At 42.6% G+C, this 25796-nt stretch overlaps 1 protein-coding gene across 1 annotated transcript; it reads right to left on the reverse strand.

Annotated features, from left to right (window-relative positions):
• Positions 1-358: 358 nt before the first annotated feature.
• Positions 359-22610, reverse strand: LOC115107894 (serine palmitoyltransferase 2-like). Its single transcript, XM_029631638.2, has 12 exons — positions 22367-22610; positions 19678-19872; positions 18704-18858; positions 17540-17688; positions 16178-16302; positions 12173-12266; positions 11620-11725; positions 10196-10415; positions 9497-9623; positions 4514-4649; positions 4101-4230; positions 359-2632 (listed from the first exon to the last, which is right to left on the reverse strand). Exons 1-12 carry the CDS (start codon positions 22529-22531, stop codon positions 2480-2482), a joined length of 1755 nt encoding a protein of 584 aa, XP_029487498.1. The 5' UTR covers positions 22532-22610; the 3' UTR covers positions 359-2479.
• Positions 22611-25796: the final 3186 nt, after the last annotated feature.

A 25796-nucleotide genomic window follows, 5' to 3' on the forward strand; every position in this document is an offset into this window, starting at 1 on the left:
TTTTAATTTAAAAAGCATTTACTTTTGAGTTAGATAATGATTAATCACATATGTTTATAGTATTATTGAAATCTAAACAGCCTTCCTGAGATAAATGGTCATGTTACTGGAAGTCAGCAATCACATCATGCCTCAATAGAAAGGAGATGGGACCAGGATACAGAGGGTGATCCCAAATAGCACCCTATTCCCTATATAGTGCACCATTTTGACAAGGGCTCTGGTCAAGAGTAGTGCACTATAGGGAATATGGTGCCATTTGGAATGAAGACAGACTACATGGGCCCACCCAGATTTAACTAAACACAACAGAAAAGTAGCAAGTTTAAAATGTTACGTCTGGACAAATTATAGACACTTTAAATCTCAGCCATAGTTTAATAAAGAGTTTGTAGTAGTGGAATGATCACAGTGCTAACCGCAGCTCTCTTCCACATATTTCTACTTCCAATACAAATAACAATTATGTACACTCACACACACTACAAACTGGATATGTGACTAAAGACAATATTATACTTGAACTGACCCATAAATTGAGCCATGGAAAGTCAAACATAACATTTAAACAAAACAAACTAAAACACAAATCAGCCAATTCTGGAATGCCATATTAGAGAAGAATCATTGTGGAAGACCGCTGGCGGGAAAAGATGCTTTGTTTAAACCAAGCGTCAGTTAGCCAGCCGTAAAGCCTGTCATTTCAGTGAGGCTACATCATCTGTATATTACCGATGCCTGTCAGTAGTACTAGCACTGTCATTAAGACACACATACTCCATCAAAAGTGTTCCTAAAAGGTTTCTTTTGCTGTCCCTGTAGAACCGTTTTGCTTCCAGGCAGAACTATTTCACCCAACAAAGAACCCTCAAAAGAACCTTTTGGTTAAAGGTTCTGGAACCAACAAAAAAAAAAGGTTCTACCTGGAACCAAAAAAAGGATTATACAGAAATAACCAAAGAACCCTTTAGGTGTCTTTATTTGGAGCTGCCACAGAGACATTATATTAGAAACATCTTCCACAAAAATAGAGCAGATTGAAAAAAATATGACATTTGTAATAAATAAAGGCGGTAACACTTCCTGTATGTCTATGTCGTGCATTATATATAGCTCATAAGGCACTTATAATGCACTGTGAAGAAGGTATCAATAGGAAGTTTTACCAAATAAGGACATATCTGTACATCAGAGAAGCATGGCTAGGATGCATCATCGTCATACATACAGATAAACAGGTGGGTCATATTATGGCCAGAGTGTCATAGTTTACTAAGACATCAACGCTGGTTATTAAGATAAGCACTTAGAAGATATACAGTTAGAGACTCAAACCACGTGGTTCTTCGGTAACAGTCAGTTTCCCAGACACAGATTAAGTCAAGAATCTCCATTCAAATCGTTTTTTTTTCAGTCCAGGACTAGCCTACAAATCGGTGTCCGTGATACCAACACCAAGAGAAACACTTCACACGACATGGCTCTTACCAAGTTTATAGAAATATGAAAGAATCTTCAGCGAAAGACATGTTAAATACGCTAGAGCGTATAGACATATTTAAGACATTTGGGCTTAAGTCATTCGAGTGCGAGCATAAACACTAAATATTAAAGGAAAAAAAGCTGTAATATATATATAATATATATATATATGAATGAAATATTCACAACATGGCAGCTCTTCAAAAGGGTTCTTACCCTATTCTTCTAAACTGGTGAAATATGTAGCTTACACACACAGAGAGAGCGAGAGAGGATTAGCTCTGATAATAGGTCCAAGACATTGAGATGTTACCTGTTCATTTACTGTGTAAACAGCAGATAATATCAACATTGGTCAGGGAAAGAACCCCCGTGACAATATTAAAGTCTAACACACCGATCAGAGTGGAAAGTTCAATATATAATAAGCTACACTTGACGGTGTACCTCATTTGATATGAAGCCTATATGTTGCCCTATTAGTCATGAATGCTATATATTATTTATGTACTTCTTTCTTGCATTATAACTTCTGCTGTTATCCTAGAAATGTAATCCCTAGAACAAAATGTAGATCGCGGTTCTAGGGATTCCATTTCTCTGATTTCCATTGGTACCACCAAACAAATTGTATATTTTAATGGCAATAGAAATCCATGTCTTGTTCTACTCTTCCTCCCCATCTTGTTATTATTGCATTAGAAGCCCCCATAATGCAGTTGGAACACGGAAATAAGATTCAACATTTAGGTCCAACACAAAAAAAAAAACGAATTCACAATAAGTTAAGATACATTAAGACAACGATAGGGGCTTACACACACGATAGGACCTTGGTGACTTTCTTTTATCCCTACCCCACTGTAGTGTAGAGATACTCAAATCCCCTAAGTTCCATTTCTACATTTTCATTCTTTAGTCAGGGACTGATTTAGAGCCGGTGCACCAGGTAAGTGCAAAAACAAACAAAGGTGCAAGTATGCCTGGTGTAGCTGGTTCAGTTAGTTATATGACAAGAAGGCTTGACGTGGCTGGGCTCCAGGAGCAGACTCTCCGCAGAGGACCATGGACCCAGGGAGGAGGGGAAATCATGATGTCTGGAGTACTTCAGCTGCAACACATCCCCAACCTCACTGATGGCCTCCAATGCCTGGAGGGGGGAGAAAGGAGAGATAACAACAGGAGACCTTATGTTTACTACACATGGATTCAGAAGTGGGATTCTATACTGAAGAAAGAGGGGAGAGTTGAGTAGCTCACAACAGCAGCATATTGTGAGTATTAAGAACCATGAGTAATTCCTGCTGATCATAGAGACTGAATGGGGAGAGGTGTGCTTCTTACACCATCGTGAGGGTTGCTGAACCATGACATTCACCTGACAAAATTGTTAGTGAAGAAAAATGGAGTCTACTTGCGTGAAACTAAAACACAACTGAGCACAAAAAAATTAAAATAAATGGGCCTACACCACTTTCCACAAGAGACTTTCTGTGTTGCGATACCATCGGTCCGCAACCCACCTGGAAACAATTTACCTTCCTTGATTTTCTCTTTTTTACAACACCTTCTCTGAACTTTGAGTAAAGAGGGAGAAAATATTTCCAAAGAAGAAAAAAAAGTGGCTTCATGCATTTTAACAAAGTGAAGCTGATGTGCTTTAAAAATGGAGCATTAAAAACAGTGTTGACATGCTCTTTCAAAAGATAAATGACTGTCCTTGGACAGACAACGCACATGCCCAATGAAAACTAAATCTGAGCTTGCTGCTCCACCATAGTTATGGCACTGTGCGGTCTTCCTTCCAAGACTCCCACACCAGAGTTCAAATAGTATTTGTGTTCTTCCAAATACTTTGAACACATAATTGAGCCTCCCTGGGATTGCCAGATGGGTGGGGTTAGCACTTATGGGATGATTTTGCTGGTTCTGTTGCGCCAGGCGAGCTCAGCTTAAGTATTTGAAGAAAACAAACACTTGCTGAACCCAGGTGTTCTCTCACACCCCCGCCCCTCTCATAAAGCATGTATTGAAATGCCTTTCCTGTCCTCCATGCCTGCAGCACATCAGCCCTGACAGTCAGAAGCCAGGCATGACTGACTCACTGCTGGGAGACAGTCAGTCAGTCACTGTAACTACTTTGAGGAGACGAAGAGATGTGGAGGAATTCCATCAGCTATCAAAGGATGATGGTGATGTCTCAAGGGAAAAATAAAGTCTTCACCATACATTCTAACAATGCACCTACTATTGTAACTAACCATAACCCTTCACATCAATTGGACTGGACCCGATTCTAGGACCACATAGAAACTTTGGGTACATCTCAATACATAAATGTTGTCTCCTCACTTAGTATCCTTCCTCCTCCTTTCATCCTATACGAAGATAAAAGAGAGTTGAATAGAATATAAATAATTCTGAACACAAATCCTATTGAGTGAGACAGACTGACAAAACGAGGCTACACTTTTGAAAAATTACCAGCGAGAGCCAGATAGAGATGGCTCCATGGAGAGAGGGAGGAGTCCTTTGACTACTCTGTACTGTGATTAGTTGACTCACTGTGTCAAGCATGTCTGGTGCATGTGTGTGTGCGTCTCTGATCGGTGACTCACCGTGTCCAGCATGTCCCTGGTGTGCGCGGCAGACACACAGAACCTGGCCCTGGACTCTATGATGGGTGTGGCAGGGAAGCCAACCACCACCGTCCCAATGTTCCTCTTCAGCATCTCCCTGCCAAACGCCCTGAGAGCGAACCAATCAGAGATCAGGATTATGGACCACGTGACCAATGTGTTAACAATCTGCTTATTCTATGGCTGGCTGGCTGACTGAGCAATGTCATGTTGATCGTGTGAGAGAAAAGTGAATACAACAAACAATCTGATCGTGTTCACTGTGGTTATTTACTCAACAACTGGTGTTAGTTGACCAAGATGTGTGACTTGGCTGACTGATCAAACCTACTCCATCTTAGCTGAGGTTTGTGTTTTTGTAAACATCACGAACTAGCGGTTACCAGACCTACCCTATTTTGGCGGGCATGTAGAGCATCATGGGTACGACAGGAGAGTCATTGTTTCCGTAGATGATGAATCCCATCTCTCGGAGTTTCCTTCGGAAGTATGTGGTATTTTCTGACAACTGCTTTAGACGCTCCGCCCCTGAAACCATTAACAACCAATTAAACCATTAGCTAATTAATCTATTAACCTGTTAAACCATTAGCTAATTCATCTATTAACCTGTTAAACCATTAGCTAATTCATCTATTAACCTGTTAAACCATTAGCTAATTCATCTATTAACCTGTTAAACCATTAGCTAATTCATCTATTAACCTGTTAAACCATTAGCTAATTCATCTATTAACCTGTTAAACCATTAGCTAATTCATCTATTAACCTGTTAAACCATTAGTGATTACAACCATTAACTAGTAAGAACATGAACAGGTAAACCACAACCATTGAAAGGACTGTGGCATTTACACACCACTTTAGGCCCAACTTCCTTGTTGACTGAAAGGAAGGGATACATCTAGGTGCTCAGACTCAGAAAAACAGCATCTGCCATTTCATTTTGAAACACAGAGCTGAAAACATAAAGCATTCCAGGCTTAAGTCTGAAATGAAATTAATTTCACTCAGACAGTCGTTTCCCCTGGGCCCTGGCTTTGGAATTCAAAGCCATTCTGAGAGAATGATAAACGTATAGGCTGAAAAAAAAAAGAGTGGTGCTTTCAGGAGAAGGAATTGCGTTCCACTTGTTTGAAATTCCTTTCATATCGAGGGGCTCCCTGGTAGGAATGTCCTGTCTGTCTCCGGTCACATCCACATATTTGATTTGAGCTTCAAACCAGAGAAAGTAATTCTGGTTGTGTTAGGGAGGTGGTTCCCTGAACCACACTCGATATGATGAGCAACCTTGCCTGAGACACTCAAGACTTATTAAGTCTCCAAGCGTCGAACCCCAGTCAGTCATTCTGGCACATGACACACCGGCCAAAACGTTAGCAGCCTCGATGCCACTACTAGTTATGCAGCTATTGGCAGTGACTACGCTTCAAAGGCATGAACCTCAAACCCACATGGAGCTGGGAACCATCGAACTGTCAATGTTACTCTTTCCTGAGAAAACTGTCAAGTGATTCAGACAAGGCCGTGAGATCAGCCATTTCCATCCATCTGCTTGTCAGAGAATGGTATGGAGCATTGTGATGGTTTGAACATATCTGCTAGATCAGGCTCATATTCATTGAGGACCAAACAGAAGTAAGTGGACTGAAGCTGTGAGGCCCTACTTGGACTTGATCCAATAAGAATGGTTCATTTTCCGTTGTAAAACGTTTCCCATTGCATGCCCTAATGAATACAACCTTGCTGTTCTGTGGCCCACCTGGGAGGGACCTATCCACTGATACCGGGCGAGATATATATGTTTTCATCCCCCAATGGGTAATGTTGGGCTATAGAGTAATCTGATCCTAGATCTGTGGTTAAACGCAACTTCTACCTTGGTGGGAGACGGGAGGAACCTCCCTGTTAGAGTAACAACCCTGGAGTGACCCGGACCCCCGCTGGGCTGTGTGTGCGTTTGTTTGAATCCGTTTTACCACAGCTCGTTCTCTGAAGCCCTGAAGGTCAGGGGAGACACCTAGAACTCTAACCCCCCCAGCGGCAGGCCGCTTTGTACCCAGCTAGAAGGTGCAAAGACAAACACTCCAACACACAGACATCTGAAACCTATAAAAGCTCTATGTGGGGAAAGTCCATGCTACCACTTCACAGGCTTCAATCACCCAGAGCCCTCTGAGGGATGCAGGGGACAGTCCGGAGGTTTTAACCCAGCCTGGTGCTACTGAGAGGGGGATGTGCTCTGCTGTGCGTGTAGGAGTGACTATCAACACAGTTGATCTCCTTAACTCCACTCCTTTTAACATGCATTGCCTTTAGTTTTTGAGTGATAGTTGGTGGTCATAGCCCTTTACACTCGTACCTGTATACATACGGGTTGAAAATGGCAGATTTGGACACTGATAAGCGCCTACATTGGAGCGCAGTGGCTTCACAGTAACATGCTATACATGACGTCAGACCTCAGGCTCCACAGCGCTTGAGCACCGCGCGTGACAAGAAGTAGCACAAATCCCTCCCGCTAATTGGGCAACTTTTGCTAATGTTTTGTTGTCTGAGTCAGGGAAATTCTGTACATTGAGGACTCGATGTACAGTATTTTGAAAGATGACATGTTGAGGATTATAATAAATACTGCTTTGACGTCATACAAGCAAGCCAAAGACCCATGAGTCCAAAAGTGCACTTCACATTTCCATATCACAAAACACATGTCATATACCGTGTCAACGTTTATGATCACCACGTTTACATGTCCTGTTACAAGACAACATGGCGTTATACACTGGGTTGTGTTGACAGTTGTCCTGAACAGAGTGAATCTGTTTATTGTATTGTGAAAAAAATTGTTGCAGCGGAAACAGGCATCTGAATGCACTCACGACTCCAGTCTATACGCACCAACATTAAACTGAACAAAATTATAAAGTGTCGTTTCATGAGCTGAAATAAAAGATCCCAGTAATGTTTCATACGCACAAAAAAGCTCATTTCAAATTGAGCACAATTTGTTTACATCCCTGATCATTACACAGGTGCACCTTGTGCTGGCGACAATAGGCCTCTAAAATGTGGAATTTTGTTCACACAATACCACAGATGTCTCAAGTTGAGGGAGCGTGCAACTGGCACGCGGACTGCAGGAATGTCCACCAGAGCTGTTGCCAGATAATTGATCGTTCATTTCTCTACTGTAAGCCTCAACCGCAGACCACGTGTAACCATGCCAGCCGAGGACCTCCCCAGTGGGTAGGCCTGGCTTCCAAGTGGGTGGGCCTATGTCCTCCAAGGCCCACCCATGGCTGTGCCCTTGTCCAGTCATGTGAAATCTATAGATTAGGTCCTAATGAATTCATTTCAATTGACTGATTTCCTTATATGAACTGTAACTCAGTCAAATCTTTGAAATAGTTGCATGTTGCATTTATATTTTTGTTCAGTATACAATTTGGTACTCTGAATTGCCTAGTGAAAGCCTAACACTAAGATTGTATTTGAAAACGTAGCTTGTCATGTTGGCAATAGAACAAACTTTCAAATTATGCCCACCCTGACCCAGACTGCGATTTATAATGGACAGTTTTTGGATTGCGTAAACAACGGTAATTGTGTGAAGGCGGGGATGCAGGGCTGTGTTCCAAACAAAACAAGTGTGCTTGATCTACTTCCTTAACGACAGAGCTAGGAGAGCTAAAAAATTAAAGTAAAAAAAGTACCTTATAGTTAAACTTCTTTGAGTCATAAAAGTGTATTGGAATGACTTAGGAACTGCGCACACTTTGAAGAGGTGGGTGGCCACTTGGAGACACTCAAACCCTTTTTTACCTTGTGTGACACCTACCCCAAAATTCTCCAAGAATATTCTTTTACTGAATTTTACTGAACGCATCTTCAGTATTTTCAGATTTCGTTATCAAATGAGGCAAAAAGTACAGTAAATGTCAAATGTGCATCAAATCAATAGTGTAATGTTTGGATTCAGTCTTGTGACAGGTGGACTGGTGGGTCCTCACCTTTAGTCTAATCATTTTCCAAAGAGTTCCCTTTTAATTGCTACCATGTCATCTTATTAAAATCTGTTCCTATACACACACACCCCAGGGATAAAAAAAAATCCTAGAATGTTTGGGAATGATGCAGTCAGGCATTTGTGAAAATTCTATAGCAATATGGAGTGGGAAAGCGGCGTTGCGTTTGGACAATTAATAGACACTGCAGTAAATTAAACCAAATTAAAGAATCTGTCTTGTCCAGGACCAGCACGTCATAACCAATCAGAGCTACAGTAGGCCTATATGCAAATAATCCGTTTGCCTGACATTTTACAGGCAGCAGCAAGAGTACCACTTTAAATCATTAGAAAGCAATCGCCAAAATACACCCGAATGGATTTCTGAAAATATGAAAATACCAATACAGTCCTCTTACATTAGGGAACTTCACAATCCTATGGAGCAAACAACAATGAACAGGTCGGCGCTCTCTCCCTCAGTTGCCTATGCACACAAACAACAACAAGATCAACAACTAATGCCTGCCTGAGTGAGATGAGCTAAAAATCTGCTGTTGTTGAACAGGGAAATGGATTCTTTCAACGTCAGCCACTTTACTTTTAGTAACCAATAAGGCTGTGTGTGTGTCGGGGGAGTCCAAACAGGAATAGTGCCATGGCAACTATATGTGCCATAGTAGAAGGATTATTATCCAGACTCTCCTTTGTTTACCTTTCTCCGTTCGCCACTTAGAATTGTATTATACAGCCTTCATCGCTTGGCTGTAGGTGAGTAATTGCCACTCCTTGAGTCAAAGTACAGATCAGACCAGTTCAAAGCTGGTGAGGAAAATCTATACAAACCCTACATGACATTAAGCTCCCACCTCTGAGCTGTCATCTGTTGGAGAGGGCAATGACTTCGCGTGACAAGATTAACAAAGCAGCAGGGTTTAGGTCAACTCAACAGTGGACAAAACAGCTCCTAAGCTTTCCAGGTCTTTACTGCCATCTTGTGGCTACTGATGGTAATGACACTGTGGTGTCAGTTACTGCCTAATGCAAACAAAATACTTTTTGTACTGTATAGCAGTCATCAACCCTTTGGCTTAGATTCAACACATCAAACGTTTGATGATTGAATCATGTTTTTCAGTGCCAGGCAAGAACACGAGCCTATAATACAAATAAAAGTTGTCACACCCGTGGTATACCATGGCCGTCAGCCAATCAGCATTCAATGCTCGAACTACCCAGTTTATAACACCCTGTAGCTCCCCAGGACCAGAGATGAAAAGAACTACCTAAACAGACACTAAACTAGTTTTCAATCAACAACACAGTGTGGTACCAGCTGAAGTGGAGGCTTGCTGTGTAAACTCACCCAGAGTGGTGTTGTCCTCTCCCATGATGATCTTCATAGAGGTGATGATCTGTTGTGACACGGGAGGGGACATGGCCGTGGCATAGATTGAACTGTGGGAGTGGGACCGCAGGTAGTCTATCAACTCCTATGGGGGAGAGATACAATAAAACACCATTGTCAATATAAATGGGTTTCATAGTTACAATAATACTACATAAAGGTTGAACTTCAGATCGTGAAAGTCTCCTATTGATGTGAACGCATGATATATGTGACAATCTGAGTTAGGATCTCAAGACGGGATTTAGCCCTTAGATAATTTCCCACATCATGGGGCAATGATAAAACCAGTTTGTCTTGTTGATGACTAAACCTCCACACCTAAACTGTCCTAGTAAACTGTATCAGAAACCACCCCGGGAAATCTGAAATCTTATCATTATAAATATGATGTCCCATGTCAGTGCCTGTTATCTATACACACACACACACACACCTAGCTTTGTTATAATGGAATGTTTTAGAACATTTACTGCCCTGAACATAGCTTTGGGGACCTTGGTATCCTGCCAAGAACATTTCTCCTAACCCGTGACCCTTTGGAGAGAGTCACAGGCTGCCCTACTTCCTAGTCTCGTATTCACTCCGTTACCAGAATTGGCAGGTGTGAAGACAGCAGGGAAATCAAGGTTGCTTTAGAGCAGACAACAAACTCACCCTCTTCCCTCCGATATATCCTCCAGCAGCACCAAAGCTCTTCGTGAATGTTCCCATCATGATGTCAACGTCTTTGGGGTCCAGACCAAAGTAGTCCACCACCCCTCCACCTCGTGGTCCGAGAGCTCCGATGCTATGGGCCTCATCCAGGTACAGATAGGCCTTATAATGCTTCTTCAGGGCTATCACCTCAGGCAGACGTACTATAGAACCCTCCATACTGGGGAGGAGAGGAGAATGGTGAGAGGTGGAGGGAGGAGAGAGACACATACACGTTAAAGACTGACCCATGCACACTAAAACCATGGGTCAGTTAACTGTACTTTTCACCTTATGTTACTACACCTAGAAATACGGATGATTAGTTCACCCTAGGTATAATCTCTGCCCACTGAGTGTACACTACATTGTTTAGTTTATTAGGTATACCCATCTAGTACTGGGTCAGACCCCCCTTTGACTCCAGAACAGCCTGAATTATGTTCCTAATGTGTGGCAGGATGTTTATTCCCCACACCGTTACACCACCGCTACGAGGCTGTACCGTTGACCTCAGGCAGGATGGGGCCATCGACTCATGCTGCTTACGCCAAATCCTGACTGCCATCAGCATGACGCAACAGGAACGGGGATTTGTCGGACCAGGCAATGTTTTTCCACTCCTCAATTGTCCAGTGTTGGTGATTGCGTGCCCACTGGAGCCCCGCTTCTTGTTTTTAGCTGATAGGAGTGAAACCTGGTGTGGTCATCTGCTGCAATAGTCCATCCGTGACAAGGATCGACGAGTTCTGCATTCCGAGATGTTGTTCTGTACACCACTGTTGTACTGCCCCGTTATTTGTCTGTTTGTTCTATTCCAACGATCAGTAACTGAATGCCTCCATGCCTGTTTGCCTGCTTTATATACCAAGCCTCGGCCACAATGACTCCTTCTGTAGGAACGGCGTGGTGTACCAAATAAATTAGCCACCGAGTGTATCTTATTTGCAGCTCCTTGATCTTTGTTTGCAGTGGGAAGACAATGACTGTTTATCTTAAGTTCCCTAAGGGTGTGTCAGACCATTTTAACTACACATTAGTGAATTATATTGATTAGGGAGAGGCAGCTTTACTAACAACCATATTGATCATCATGGATTTGTTGACTTGTTACGGTAAGTACCTTACGAAGAACTCAAGCCAGACACTTTTTATGTCCACTTCTATGCGAAGTCTGAATGCACCGCAGTAGGATTCACTCTACATCAATCCATTCAGGGTGCTAGAAAGAGCGTATCCGCATAAAATCGGTTTGATTCATTTCATCTGGATTTTAATAACATGCCTCCACAGAATCCATCTTGCCCTACATATGAGAGTTCAAAGGGTTAGAATCTGTTAGTCTTTCTAAAATAAAAAATAAATTTAAAAAAAAGGTAGACTACCTGTAGATTCCCTCGACCAGAATGAGCATCTTCTTCCAGGGCCTGTGTGTTCTGGGCTGGCCGTGAACAATGGCATCTCTCAACAGCTTCTCTAGACTCACCATATCTGGGAGCGGAGACCGACAGAACGGTGTTAGAGAAGACTAGGACATAGACAAGGGTGTGAATAATGCAGCCGGAATACCTGAACGTTTTTTGTTGACGTTCAACAACGCTACATTGTATACGTGATAAGACAACCAGCTGACAAACACAGACTGACACCCAGTCTCAGAGGAGTCTAAAAACAAAAACCTTGGCATGAACAAGGAGCAGACTATTGGTAATGCTTCTATTACGTGACACACCGAACTGATTACAAAGGGAGGAACAGTAGATTATGTAACGGTAAACGTGTGTGACGGGTGTCGCCGACGGACACACCCACTACTGGTGCCAGGTAAAAACACACCAAAAACACAGAGCCTTTGTGGAATTCTGATTGTCTAGTTTCCCCCCCAGTGTGTAGTGGCCTTGGGGGTAGTTGAGTGGAACTAGTTTTAAGTGTACTCACTGTTGTGTTTGAAGACGCGGATGGTGGCGCCAGAGAGCCGCGCCCCCAGCGCCAGAGAGGCGTGGTTCAACTCATCACTCAGAATCAAACAGCCCTGGAAATAGCAAAAGAAAGTATTTTCATACAACATATTCAAACTTGCCCCTGACAGAGCGATGGAGGACATTCAATGGCGTAGACTCCTTATAGGAGCCATTGTCTTAAATCAAGTAACTCATACAATATATTACATCAAACAGCCCTAGAATGTAAATACATTTGATTAATATTAAGTCATAGCAATACAATATACTGAAGAACTAAAGTGGTATACAGGACAGCTTCCCTGAAGGGGAGGGCTTTACAGACAGTCTCACAGTCAGTGACACCTCGGCCATCACATGACACCACACACCGTTGCATAGTTACCGCAGGACACGTTACACAATTTAATCATCTAGTGAATGAATGATTGAGCAGAATGAGCTCATTATTCAATGACACAACTTACAAGAAGAAGCGAGGAAAGGAGGAAAAACGAGAGAGAGAGAACCCGACTGGGTTTAAGAATTCTGGACCTTTACCTCCTCTCTAACCAGTGGTTACGATGTCCGTCAGGACAGGAAAGGTGTGTTCTTACTCTCACGAGGACGACCACGTGTGTGTAAGAGAGGGTACAACACATTCTATTTACACGCTCAAATGCCCATGTGGGCTTGTTCACATTGGTCAGACAAAACGCTCACTCGAAGAGTAGCTGAACGCAAAACAGCTATCCGCACCAAAAATATGGACTGCGCGATCGCGCGGCACTACATCCCTGGATGGGAGACCAGATGCTGCTGGAAATGGTGTTGGAGGGCCAGTAGGAGTCACTTTTTCCTCTGGTCCAAAAATAAATAATAATATCCCAATGCCCCAGGGCAGTGATTGGGGACATTGCCTTATGTAGGTTGTGGTCTTTTAGATGGGACGTTAAACAGGTGTCCTGACTCTCTGTGGTCACTAAAAATCCGATGACACTTATCATAAGAATAGGGGTGTTAACACCAGGGTCCTGGCTAAATTCCCAAACTGGCCCTCATACCATCACGGCCACCTAACCATCCCCAGCTTCCCTTCAAATTGGCTCATTCATCCCCCCCCCTCCTCTCCCCTGTAACTATTCCCCAAGTCGTTGCTATAAAATGTGTTCTCAGTCAACTTATCCGGTAAAATAAAAAAATGACCAATACATTCGTGAATGCCAATCACGGTGCAGTCTCAACCCTGAAATTCTGGGTAATTGAGAAGGTTTCGCTTTCCTCCAGAGGAGGCAATATTGTGAAGCAATTGTTACAGCGAGCAGCACTTTGGATCGACTGCTTAGATTGCGTCGAGCCAAAGGGTCTGAATGAACAGCTCTCCCTCATCTCTTTTTGTAAAGACGTTTTCTTTGTTTATTTCTTGGTCTTTTGTTACTCAACTGGAATGCATGTGTAGGAATCCTGAATCAAGCATAGTATTGTTTGAATAACTTGTGTGGTTGCTGTTACTCCTGACATGTTTGATTGACATGACGAGCGGGACATTCCCCTGCGAGGTGATACAGGTGCCTCCCAATATCCTTTTCCCACTCAAAGCTCTGGTGAAGGTGATTCATGGCAAAACGTAAGCCCGTGGTTTGTTTGTCCCGTTCATACATCTATCAGCTTTACACAGAAACAGAGTGCTCATTTTTTCTCTAGTCTCCCGAAAAGTCACAGTTAAAAGTACCCTGGGGTAATTTCATTTTACTTTCTGTCAACACACACACACAGAGAGAGAATGTGTCTGACACAGAGCGCTTCCTACTTTTCACATTGTAGTCATTTTGCACACTCTTATCCAGAGACTTACAATTAGTGTATTCATCTTAAGATAGCTAGGTGGGACAACCACTTATCACAGGCATATAAAGTACATTTTTCCTCAATAACGTAGGTATCAGTAGTCAGAGCAAGGAGGTAGGGTTCAGCGATGTCAACCGTTGTCCTATGATGATTATGTACCATAAAATCAGTGATATACAATGCTATCGCCCCCATTGGCCATTTAAATACAACAAATCAAACATAACCTAAAAGCTCTGCTAAAAAGACAGTTAGGCTGTAGCGCAAAATCGAATTTAACTGGACAAATCATGGCGAAAGATGTTGTTGAAAGCCTGGGAAGAGGCTAAGTGCAGGCAATAGCAAATGTTTTCGAATATTCCTTTCTGGTGGAATTGCAGAACAGGTGTGTGTGTGCGTGGCACGCACATGATGGAGCAGTGACTGTCTGATGAGGAACAGTCTTACCGTAGCGAGTTAAATTATACATCATGGCCTTTAATTGTTTGTGCCATCTCTCATAAAGATGTGATTGAGAAGCCTATGCCTAGGCTATAGACCTTCATTCTTGAAAGCCACAACAACTTTAGGGCAACGCCTTCGTAGTCTAGAAAATTTGGGAAATGAGCTACTGTTCATAACTTGAAGTTGTCTTATTAAGGCTTTTATGATAGGCCTAGTAGGAGATACAGTTGAAGCCGGAAGTTTACGTACACCTTAGCCAAATACTGATTGATGTATTATATTAAGTTAAAATAAGTGTTCATTCAGTATTGTTGTAATTGTCATTATTACAAATAAAAAAATAAAAAAACGTCAGATTAATCAGCATTGAAAAATCATAATCAGTCGACCTCTAATTCTGACATTTCACATTTTTTAAATAAAGTGGTGATCCTAACTGACCTAAAACAGGGAATTTTTACTAGGATTAAATGTCAGGAATTTTGAAAAACTGAGATTAAATATATTTGGCTAAGGTGTATGTAAACTTTGACTTCAACTGTATCTTGTGTACTGCCCTGCTGTGCAATCCGAGACTCCGTTTTTTACTGAGCAGCGCCAGTCAAGTTCAAATAGGCTAAACTATTGTCTGTCACATCACAAAGTCGTCACCGTCGACAATGGCTGTCAATCATCGTTGATCGACGATGCGATCATAAAGTCTCCCGACACTACTTCATATGCTACTACCCTCAGGGCCATTGGTGTCGTCAGGCATTATGACAATTGACTACCCCGTATCTCAATGTTTTGAGAACACATGGAGGAAACTAGATTGTTTTGGAATGGCGTTAACCCTTTAAGACCAACGTACAACTGGTGAATGAAAACATAACATGTTTTCACCACCAAAAGGAAATACGATGTGTGCCCAACTGCGATCATTTCAGGGAAGGAAAGGTTACTTTAATACATTGACTTACAGAAAGTGAGAGGAAAGAGGGGAGAGAGAAAGTGAGATCGAGAGAAAGGCGCACACACACACACACACACACACACACACACACATAAAAGTGATACATAAGCTAAGTTTACATCCAATTGGCGACAGATTTTCATGCAAATATCCTACAATCCGCATAAAGAAATATGCACGTTTCAACCCTACTGATAGATTTGTCACAAAAACTGTGGCATTAATTAGCAACTGTGTCTACTCCGGCCTTGGTAACGTCACTCGAGCCAACAGCTTGCAGTTACAGTAGGCTGTGGGCGGATAGGCTGTGGGCGGATAGGCTGTGGGCGTAGTCTACATGATGAGATTATTATAGAAAAGCATCGATCATCATGTCACCAGAATAAAACCCTCAATATTTATTGGAAAGGAGCATCAAGTTCATCACCTAGCACTTTCACCACCCCGTGAAGTTCATCAAAATGTATTTAATCTGTAGCCTAATAAACTGCATGCTTTCCTGAATCGTAGTAAGCGTACTACACACCAGATCGCGTGACTCAAAGTTTACTTCGATATGGTCATTAAACAAATATTTGAGCATAAAGGCGCTTACATCGCCATTTCTCGCATAATTAATGTTACCGACATAAAAAGAGTGTACCAAAACTTCCATCACAGCTTTCGTGTTTTTAAAAGTTGTTTTATATAGTAGTACTTTACTTGCATTAAAACTGTGGATGGAAATATGGCGAGGCATTCCTGCACAATTCCTACCTTCCCAGCGAGAGCAGGAATGTTCATGGAGTTGGTAGCGAAGCCCATCCCAAACGCCATGGATGACTCCACCCCCAGGAACCTAGCAACCAGCTGCTCCAACTCCTCATGGATGTCCAGGTTACCTGGAGACAGCAGAACATACCAATACAATAAGGCCTTACTGTAAAAAGGTCAACTCAGCTAAATGACATTACCACCAGCAGCACCACAGATATTGAGATAAGTGAGATGCAAGACTTCTCTCTCACACAGTATCTATGCAGGTTCACAGTGTGGTAGCCAGGGCACCAGGAGAAGATGAGCCTCCCACGTTGAAATTGACCCACTATGCTGTTTACTTACTGCATCTACATCCTATTGCTGAGTCTATGAACAAGTGTTCATGTCAACGTAAAGTGTATGACGTCAATAAAGATGCACGAACATAACTATCCATATCGGTAACAGTGATGCTCTGTGGGTGTTTTCACACTTGGACCCTTTCAGACAATTTTTGTGCAGTGTTTACACTTCAAAATTAACTCGGATCACTCAAAAGAGCCATTGAACCGAACGGAGACCATCTCGGCGGTGGTCGGATTTCAGTTTGCGGTCCGATTCCCTTTTTAGGGCAATGTGAACACAAAGCTCTCCAGAGTCGCTTGTCATTATTCCCACACCACACACTAGACTAACGCAACACCGTTTCCCCTGCCGTTTCCCCTGCCAAAAGAGAGAAGATGAGGTGCAAGTTCAAGGGGGGGAAAAAGAAAGTGTGCGTTTTTTGGATATTGATTAGGATTGTCAAGGATGCACAGAAATTCCAAAATACGTGTGATTTTCAGTTCAGATTATTGGTCTCCTCCCCTTCATCTACACTGATTGAAGTGGATTTTAAAAATGACATCAATAAGGGATCATAGCTTTCCCCTGGTCAGACACTCATGGAAAGAGCAAGTGTTCCTAATGTTTTGTACACTCAGTGTATGTCCAACATGTCATTATATTCGGTGCTCTGTCATTGTGTGGTACATAATAACAGAGGACGTGCCTTTTGTTTCCTTGTTTCCTTAAAAATGACAAAACCACAAAGAATACGGGAGAAACAAGACCAACAACAAATTGAGCGGAGCAGCTTGTCTGTACTAGCGCAGGCTTCATATATGTGCTTCGTTTTAGATAGCATATGCCATTCATCCAAAGCGACTTACAGACATGCGTGAATAGACTGTGTTCGGGCGGTATCGGGAATCGAACCCACCATACAGCCATTGCAAGGGCCATGCCATACCGGAGCTACAGAGGTCTACAGATATGAGTGTATCAAAGCAAATGTCCCTTTTTCCCCCCCACAAGAAGGTTATTATAACCAGGTCTTACCCATCTCAGAGCGGGTGCTGCCCACTCCCACACCGTACTTGTGTGTTGACCCTGTGGCATTGTCAGCACACCTCCCAGTGTTCTCAGCAAAGCCCAGGTAGTTATAAGAACCCATGTTGATCACGTCTTTCACCACCTTGCCTGTGTGTCTGGCAGACAAAGACAGAACTTTGAGCAACTCTGACAAGACATGGAAGTATTAAACAAACCAGTGTCAAAAAGAGAACATACCCATGACAATATGAAGGTGTTTCCTTTATTTGTATACAGTACTTCTCATTTTTGCCAGGCAGCTAAATTAAATACCTTACTGGCTAAACGTGTTTGAAAAGGTTTTGTTTTTAACGGCATCTTGACGTGATGGGTTCCCTAACACTTACATTTGGTTGTGGAAAATAAGCTAATAAAATCAAATAGGGCCTAGCTAAGAGTGAAAGAGGTCAACCATTAACACACAATAACATGTGATAAATACAGTTGGTGGTTTCTATCCAGCACATTTGTCCCGACCGTCTCCCCTCACAAAAAGCGGGAAAAATATATATTTTGATATTTTTTTCCATTATTCTTTTGATACGGTCCTAAAATGTTTGGCATTTCAGCAGTCAAGTTAAAATAGTGTCACCAGTGAAACTTACCAAAAAATCTATTTTTTGAGTGGATTTGTCCTTTAAGTAGGGCAACGACCTGAGGGGTGATAGAGGGGGCATGATAGCACCATGCCTTCCATGACGTAGGTAGGTAAGCACACACACATTTTGGTATTCTATCCTTGTGAGGACCTAAAATGTATTTCCATTCAAAATCCTATTTTCCCTAACTCTAAACTTTAACCAGTAACCCAACCCAACCTCTCACCCTGACCTTAATTCTAACCCTAATTGTAATCCTAAACCTAAGATTAAAATAGCCTTTATCCTCTTGGGGATGTGGGAAATGTCCCCACAAGGGAGATTTTCCTTGTTTTTCTTTTGGGGGATTTTAGGTCCCCACAAGGATAGAAGAACCAACCCATCCATCCATCCACACATCTTCTCTCCCGAGCTACTCCCATGATTTTCTAGGGCTGGGCCCTAGGCTACAGCGCCAAACAAATGGTCTCGTAGTAGCCCCCCCACACACTATAAGTAAGCCCTGTTAGGATTGTTAGGGTGCGCGACTCACTCGAACGTCCAGTTGTAGTCTTTGGAGGTTCTCTCCACCAGGTCCATCTTGGCTCCAGGGACACTACAGATAGGCCTGTTCCAGTTGTCACGGATACGCATGTATAGATTCCTGGTGTAGAAGTTCTCAAAGTCCTGGTACAGTGGAACAAAGTCCTACAACACAGACAGAGAGAGATCACTGTCATACGTTAGAATGATTAGCTAGGTCTGGATCAATCCAAGCGCACAGGTGTGTCTTTCTTTCAAGCTTTCAGAGAGCTCATTTGACATAGTTTAGGCTTGCACTGAGCATTGCGGTTTACAAATAACAGGTTTGGGAAACGCTTACTCTGTTCTGGAACCTTCCTTGAGTAATTGTTAGGACATAACGGTTGCACTGAGCATAATGGTTGTGAAACACATTCCTGTGTTACATGGCAACATTTCCTTTTGTAGGATAGCCGGAAGAAAAGCCATTATCCATCAGGTGATTGGTTGAGAATTCTTGGGTGTGTGACATTACCAGAACACAAAACATGGCAGACAATCTCTCTCGGTTGAGATCTGACACCAGTAGTAATCACCAACTTCAATGAAGTTCAAATTGAAAGACGTCTAATATTCCTACACCCGAATAAGATTGTCGCCAAGGAGACGCACCTTATTCACACAGCGCTTGAGTAAATATTAGAATTGTAATAGTTGGGTCTACATCAAAGCAACAAATCCAGTAAAAGTCAGTTAGGGTGGGAGCAGAGTGAGAGTGGTGAGCGGGGAGTCTGTAGAAGTTATCCCTAACCACTGATACAGGGTCAGATCTTAATGATTAGGTTAGGATTGGGAAGGTGGGCCGGTGAGGTGGTTAGTGGCAAATATCTTATTCTTTAGAAAGATACAGACAAACAAAATGTATAGACACTCTGGATACGAGTGTCTGCTAAATGACCAAAACGCAACAATAAATATAACAAAAGTACTGTTTGCATCTCTTACCTTCTGTTCGTCCCTCTCTCTGGCCACGTGACAGTTCTCGACGCCCCAGTTGCGGAGGAAGTCTCTGAGGTACCCGAAGATGGTGAGGATGCCGTAGCCCACGTAGGTGAGAACCGCCACAAGCAGAGGAGTCTCCTCAAACTGCTCCACAAACGGCCTGTTGTACAGGCTGGTGTTACGCACAACATGGTTGTTCTGGAGAAGAAGAAATACACAGACAACAGAAGACGGTGGTGTTAATTACTCAAAGTGATTTTGTGTTGATCTTTGCATGAAATTCCGTTAACGCCAAACAAGGTGACACGGAACCGCCATTGTTTTTGGGGTAGGCCTAGTCGTTGCTTAGCAAAGCGTACCCTAACGGCAGTTGAAGTTACTTCTGTCCCATGGGTGACAGTCAAGGTGAGAAAAATATTAACGAGTGACATTTGAGTGAACTTATTATCTCTGATTACATAGGCCAGGGATAGAATCTAGGGTGATTTGTGAGAGTGAACATTTAAAAAAAAAGGTGTTTAGCTTGGCATCCAGATCAAGAGAGTCTAACAACTACATTTAAGAGGCTTGCCGAGCCTTTCTATGGACATTAAAACAACTCAGAGGGAAACATGAGGAAAATAATAGGCCCAGGTCTTCTTTATTCAGAGATCGTTTGTTAAAAACACAGAGGGACAAAAACAGACCCAAGACCATTTCAAGTTATACAATAAAACATTTGTTTTAAACATAAAAACATACGTGTGGTTGTTCCCCCCAATAAAAAGCCAGATCACATAGCCCCTAGGCTCAGAGGGTTATCCATAGGTTTCCAATTGAGGCTGAGCTGAACTGTGGATTATTGTCCTGAAAACTATACTCTGAAATCAAATGACCTGAAGTCAGTCAGCCTCGTCCCCATTAAACCCCTGGCTGCTTAGCAACCACACGTGACCTAGTCATGCCCCTCTCTGAAATACCTTTGTGGTGTATGTGTTTGCACGCATACAGGCTGTTCTGAACTGAGCTCAGAACTGGTCAAACCGGCTACCAGGGTCTGTCTCCCACGGGGAACAAACATGAGGAAATAGCCCTCTAACTTGTCCACTAACCAACATACACCCTGAGGTCTGACTGCTAACAACTAGACCTTTAGGCTAACTGAAATGCACAGAGAGAGAGTTGCTTCATGTTTAAAGTGAAAAATGCCTTTCAGAGAAAGCAGTTAGTGTCCTAGGCCCTACGTCCACCACCACAGACTACTAAAAACAGACAGATCTTATTTGAGCACCATTTATAGCTGTGCATTAGAAACGGTCCTAAGACCAACTGTCATGTGAGAAGAGACTGCTTTGAACCTGGGGTGGAAACTGGAAATGTAGCCTACAGTACAGTATGTTAGAAACAGATAAGATTAGCATTCCTGAAACATTATTTTGTCTCTGAGAAATTAAGCTAATTGACTGCACCCAAAATGGACATTTTAATTTAGAGGATTCATATAATATTCAATAACTATTCTCCATAGCAGTGTCAGTGTAAACAGAGACCAGCCCTTCTACAACCTGACGTACGATTTGATGTTTTTTTAAACAATGAGTTAGAAACAAGGAATCCAAAGACACGGTCAAAAGAAATCGACTTGCATTGGATTTGTGCCACACATGCTTAAAAGTTAGCTTTTTAAACAGTGTCCAGGTAAACAAAACCAAAGCATAGGTTGCTGTCATACCTTGTCCATAAACTGCTTACAGGGTAAGGAAACCAATGTCATTTTGTAATTTGGGTGAACTATACTGATAACAAATATCACCTAAAAGTAGGAACAGCACCATTTAGTGGTCAGAACCTGGTAATATCAGGATATAGGATGGGACACAAACCTAACAACTTCAATGACTAATTTGTCTCAACTGCCACCACGTCCCTCTCTTCCATATCTTTCTCCTCAGAGACATTCCTGCACTGCCAGGGCCCACTCCCATAGCCAGCAGCCATTCTCCCCAGGTGCAGGCTTGTGTGCTGCCCGGGGAGGGGTGTGTGTGTGTTTCTGGGAGACAAAGTACTCCTATCTAGTTGTTACACAACAAAAGCTCTGCCTCCCCATGCTGACTGGTATTCTCCATAGTAGTGTCAGTGTAAACAGAGACCAGCCCTTCTACAATCTCTCTCTCTCTCTCTCACACACACACACACACACACACACACACACACACACACACGAACAGCATTTAGCAATAACTCTGTGTTACTACACACATACCAGCATTATCACGTCATCAGGTTAAAAAAAACATTATAGGTGTTTTGAGTTTAAGAGTGAATTTATGATGTCAATGATTCGTTTAAAAGTGTCTTTGGGGAAAGCTAAATAAAACCAATGTTCAAAATGAGTCAAGGATGTGGTCGATTGTGTACTGTAAACTTCCCTATTCACTTTCACCAATGAAACATAGCAGGCTATCTGACAACACCCATAACCTATCCCTCAGTACACACAAATTATGAGGCTTGATCATTTAGTAAGAAAACATCCACCCTGTCAAACTTATAATAATACAACTACGACTAGGTAATAAAAGCTACACAATGAAGCGAATTATTAAACTGTTTGATACTTCGTCGGGCTGTGGCTATTCAATCTACTTGTGAACAAAGGCAAGTGTTTCTTCCCTATTCCCATGTAGCGGTAGCGTTGACGGGTGGGCCTCACCTTCTCACTCGGGCGCCGATACTTCTTCTGTTGCGGTTGTTGGAACAAACAATGATTCTTCACGAAACCGTTCCTTCCCGAAGATTTTTTACCGTTTGCGGTCCGGTGGCAAACATCTCCATTTACCAACTTATTCGCCGAGCTCTCAGTCATACTTGGTGGCATTTATTCGCTTGAATATCCCGGTTGTATACTTGTTCACCAAGGGACTCTTCTCTTCTCAGTTAATGCCGGAACTAGCATTCTGCCAGCAGCACAAACAACGACGTCACATTCGTATGGTAATGAAGAAGCCTTCAAAATAAAAGGCCGCATTTCAAAACATTGCAAAGTGGATAACTCATTCAAAATCCAATAAGTAATTTATGAAGAAAAAAATGTATTAACACCAATAATGAAAAAAATACAATGTTGACACTGGTATGTTGAGAATATTGGGCTGTAGAGAGAAAACGTTTTTACCTGTCTCAGCTAAAGTGCAGTGGAAAAGGGTCTCTACTAACTAAACACAGTGGGGCAAAAAAGTATTTAGTTAGCCACCAATTGTGCAAGTTCTCCCACTTAAAAAGATGAGAGAGGCCTGTAATTTGCATCATAGGTACACTTCAACTATGACAGACAAAATGAGAAAAAAAATCCAGAAAATCACATTGTAGGATTTTTAATGAATTTATTTGCAAATTATGGTGGAAAATAAGTATTTTGGTAGTTCTCTCTAAAACACGATGTGTATCGTGTTGTATTGGTGGGTGGGTGGAGAACGAAGTGCTAGGTACATACAACAGTCCCCCTCCAAAACGACACATATTTGGTTAGTAGAGACCCTACTGAGTATTTCCCACCTGACTTTAGCTGAGACAGGTAGAAAAGTTATCTCTCTCCAACCAGTATGTATCCCATTCCCATGTACATTCTATTAAAGTGGATTGCTTTGGCGGCTATGGAGGCGGCTGGGTGAAAAACCAGCAGCAGGTCTCCCTAAAAAATTAACCGTATTTGGTTAGCGGAGACCCTACTGAGTATTTCCCTCCCCACTTTAGCTGAAATAAGCAGAAAAGTTCTCTCTTCAACCTAATATGTATCCCATATTATAGTGTATTGCATTGTAGGCTATGGAGAGGGTGGAGATTGAAGTGCTGCTGGATATGCACGACACAGTCCCTCTTAAAAAACTAACCATATGAGTATTTTTAATCCCACTTTAGCTGAGACAGGTTGAAAAGTTCTACAAGCTAATATGTATCCCATATACAGTCTAAAACAGTGAATTGCATTGTGGGTTATGGAGGGGGCGGAGCGAATAGCCAGCAGTGGGCCGTGTGACACAATCCCCCTCAAAAACTAAACGTATTTGGTTAGTGGAGATCCGACTGAGTGTTTCCCAACCCAGTTTATATGAGGTAGTAGTTTCTTTACAACGCAATACATTTCCCATATAGAGTGTATTGTATTGCAGTGAATGAATGGGTTGAGTAAGGAGTCACCAGCACTCTCTATTAAACCCGTTGCCCAGCACAAGACAGCAATTTAAGTTTTGCAGACTAATTGAGAAGGTTAATTCCAAGAACATATTTTTGTATTGTATTAAAAGCTCATTTCTTTAAATATAGCCTACACAATAGTTTTCAACATACTGTACCATTATTTGTGTAAACTTTCAAAAGAAAGGCTCATACAAATAATACAATATAAAAAAATGCTGCTAGGAGAACGATAATCTCGGGTCTGGGGAAACTAATCTAAACTTGATGCTCTCAATCTCACACAAATGATCAATGAACCCACCAGGTACAACCCCAAATCCGTAAACACGGGCACCCTCATAGATATCATCCTAACCAACCTGCCCTCCAAATACAGCTCTGCTGTCTTCAACCAGGACCTCAGCGATCACTGTCTCATTGCCTGCGTCCATAATGGGTCTGCGGTCAAGCGACTTCCCCTCATCACTGTCAAACGCTCCCTAAAACACTTCAGCGAGCAGGCCTTTCTAATCGACCTGGCCCGGGTATCCTAGAAGGATATTGACCTCATTCCGTCAGTAGAGGATCCCTGTTTATTCTTTAAAAGTGTTTTCCTCACCATCTTAAATAAGCATGCACCATTCAAAAAAATGTAGAACCAGGAACAGATATAGCCCTTGGTTCACTCCAGACCTGACTGCCCTTGACCAGCACAAATCATACCGAGGCGTACTGCATTAGCATCGAATAGCCCCCGCGATATGCAACTTTTCAGGGAAGTTAGGACCCAATATACACAGGCAGTTAGGAAAGCTAAGGCTAGCTTTTTCAAACAGAAATTTGCATCCTGTCGCACTAACTCCAAAAAGTTCTGGGACACTGTAAAGTCCATGGACACTGTAAAGACCATTTTGAATCCCACCGTACCTTCTCCGCTATGCAATCTGGTTTCCGAGCTGGTCATGGGTGCACCTCAGCCACGCTTAAGGTCCTAAACGATATCATAACCGCTATCGATAATAGACAATACTGTGCAGCTGTATTCATTGACCTGGCCAAGGCTTTCGACTCTGTCAATCACCACATTCTTATCGGCAGACTCAACAGCCTTGGTTTCTCAAATGACTGTCTCAACTACTTCCATGACAGAGTTCAGTGTGTCAAATAGGAGGGCCTGTTGTCCGGACTTCTGGCAGTCTCTATGGGGGTGCCACAGGGTTCAATCCTCGGGCCGACTCTTTTCTCTGTATACATCAATGATGTCGCTCTTGCTGCTGGTGATTCTCTGATCCACCTCTACGCAGACGACATTCTGTATACTTCTGGCCCTTCTTTGGACACTGTTAACAAACCTCCAGACGAGCTTCAATGCCAAACAACTCTCCTTCCGTGGCCTCCAACTGCTCTTAAATGCAAACAAAGCTAAACGCATGCTCTTCAACCGATCGCTGCCCACACCTACCCATCCATCCAGCATCACTACTCTGGAGGGTTCTGACTTAGAATATGTGGACTACTGCAAATACCTAGGTGTCTGGTTAGACTGTAAACTCTCCTTCCAGACTCACATTAAGCATCTCCAATCCAAAATTAAATCTAGAATCAGCTTCCTATTTCGCAACAAAGCATCCTTCACTCATGCTGCCAAACATACCCTAGTAAAACTGACTCTCCTACTGATCCTTGACTTCAGCGATGTAATTTACAAAATAGCCTCCAACACTCTACTCAGCAAATTGGATGCAGTCTATCACAGTTCCATCCGATTTGTGCGACCTGTATGCTCTCGTTGGCTGGCCCTCGCTTCATATCCATCGCCAAAACCACTGGCTCCAGGTCATCTATAAGTCGCTGCTAGGTAAAGCCCCGCCTTATCTCAGCTCACTGGTCACCATAGCAGCACCCACCCGTAGCATGCGCTCCAGCAGGTATATTTCACTGGTCACCCCCAGAGCCAATTCCTCCTT

This window comes from Oncorhynchus nerka, linkage group LG24 (assembly GCF_034236695.1).
Source record: "Oncorhynchus nerka isolate Pitt River linkage group LG24, Oner_Uvic_2.0, whole genome shotgun sequence".
Classification (NCBI taxonomy): Eukaryota; Metazoa; Chordata; class Actinopteri; order Salmoniformes; family Salmonidae; genus Oncorhynchus; species Oncorhynchus nerka.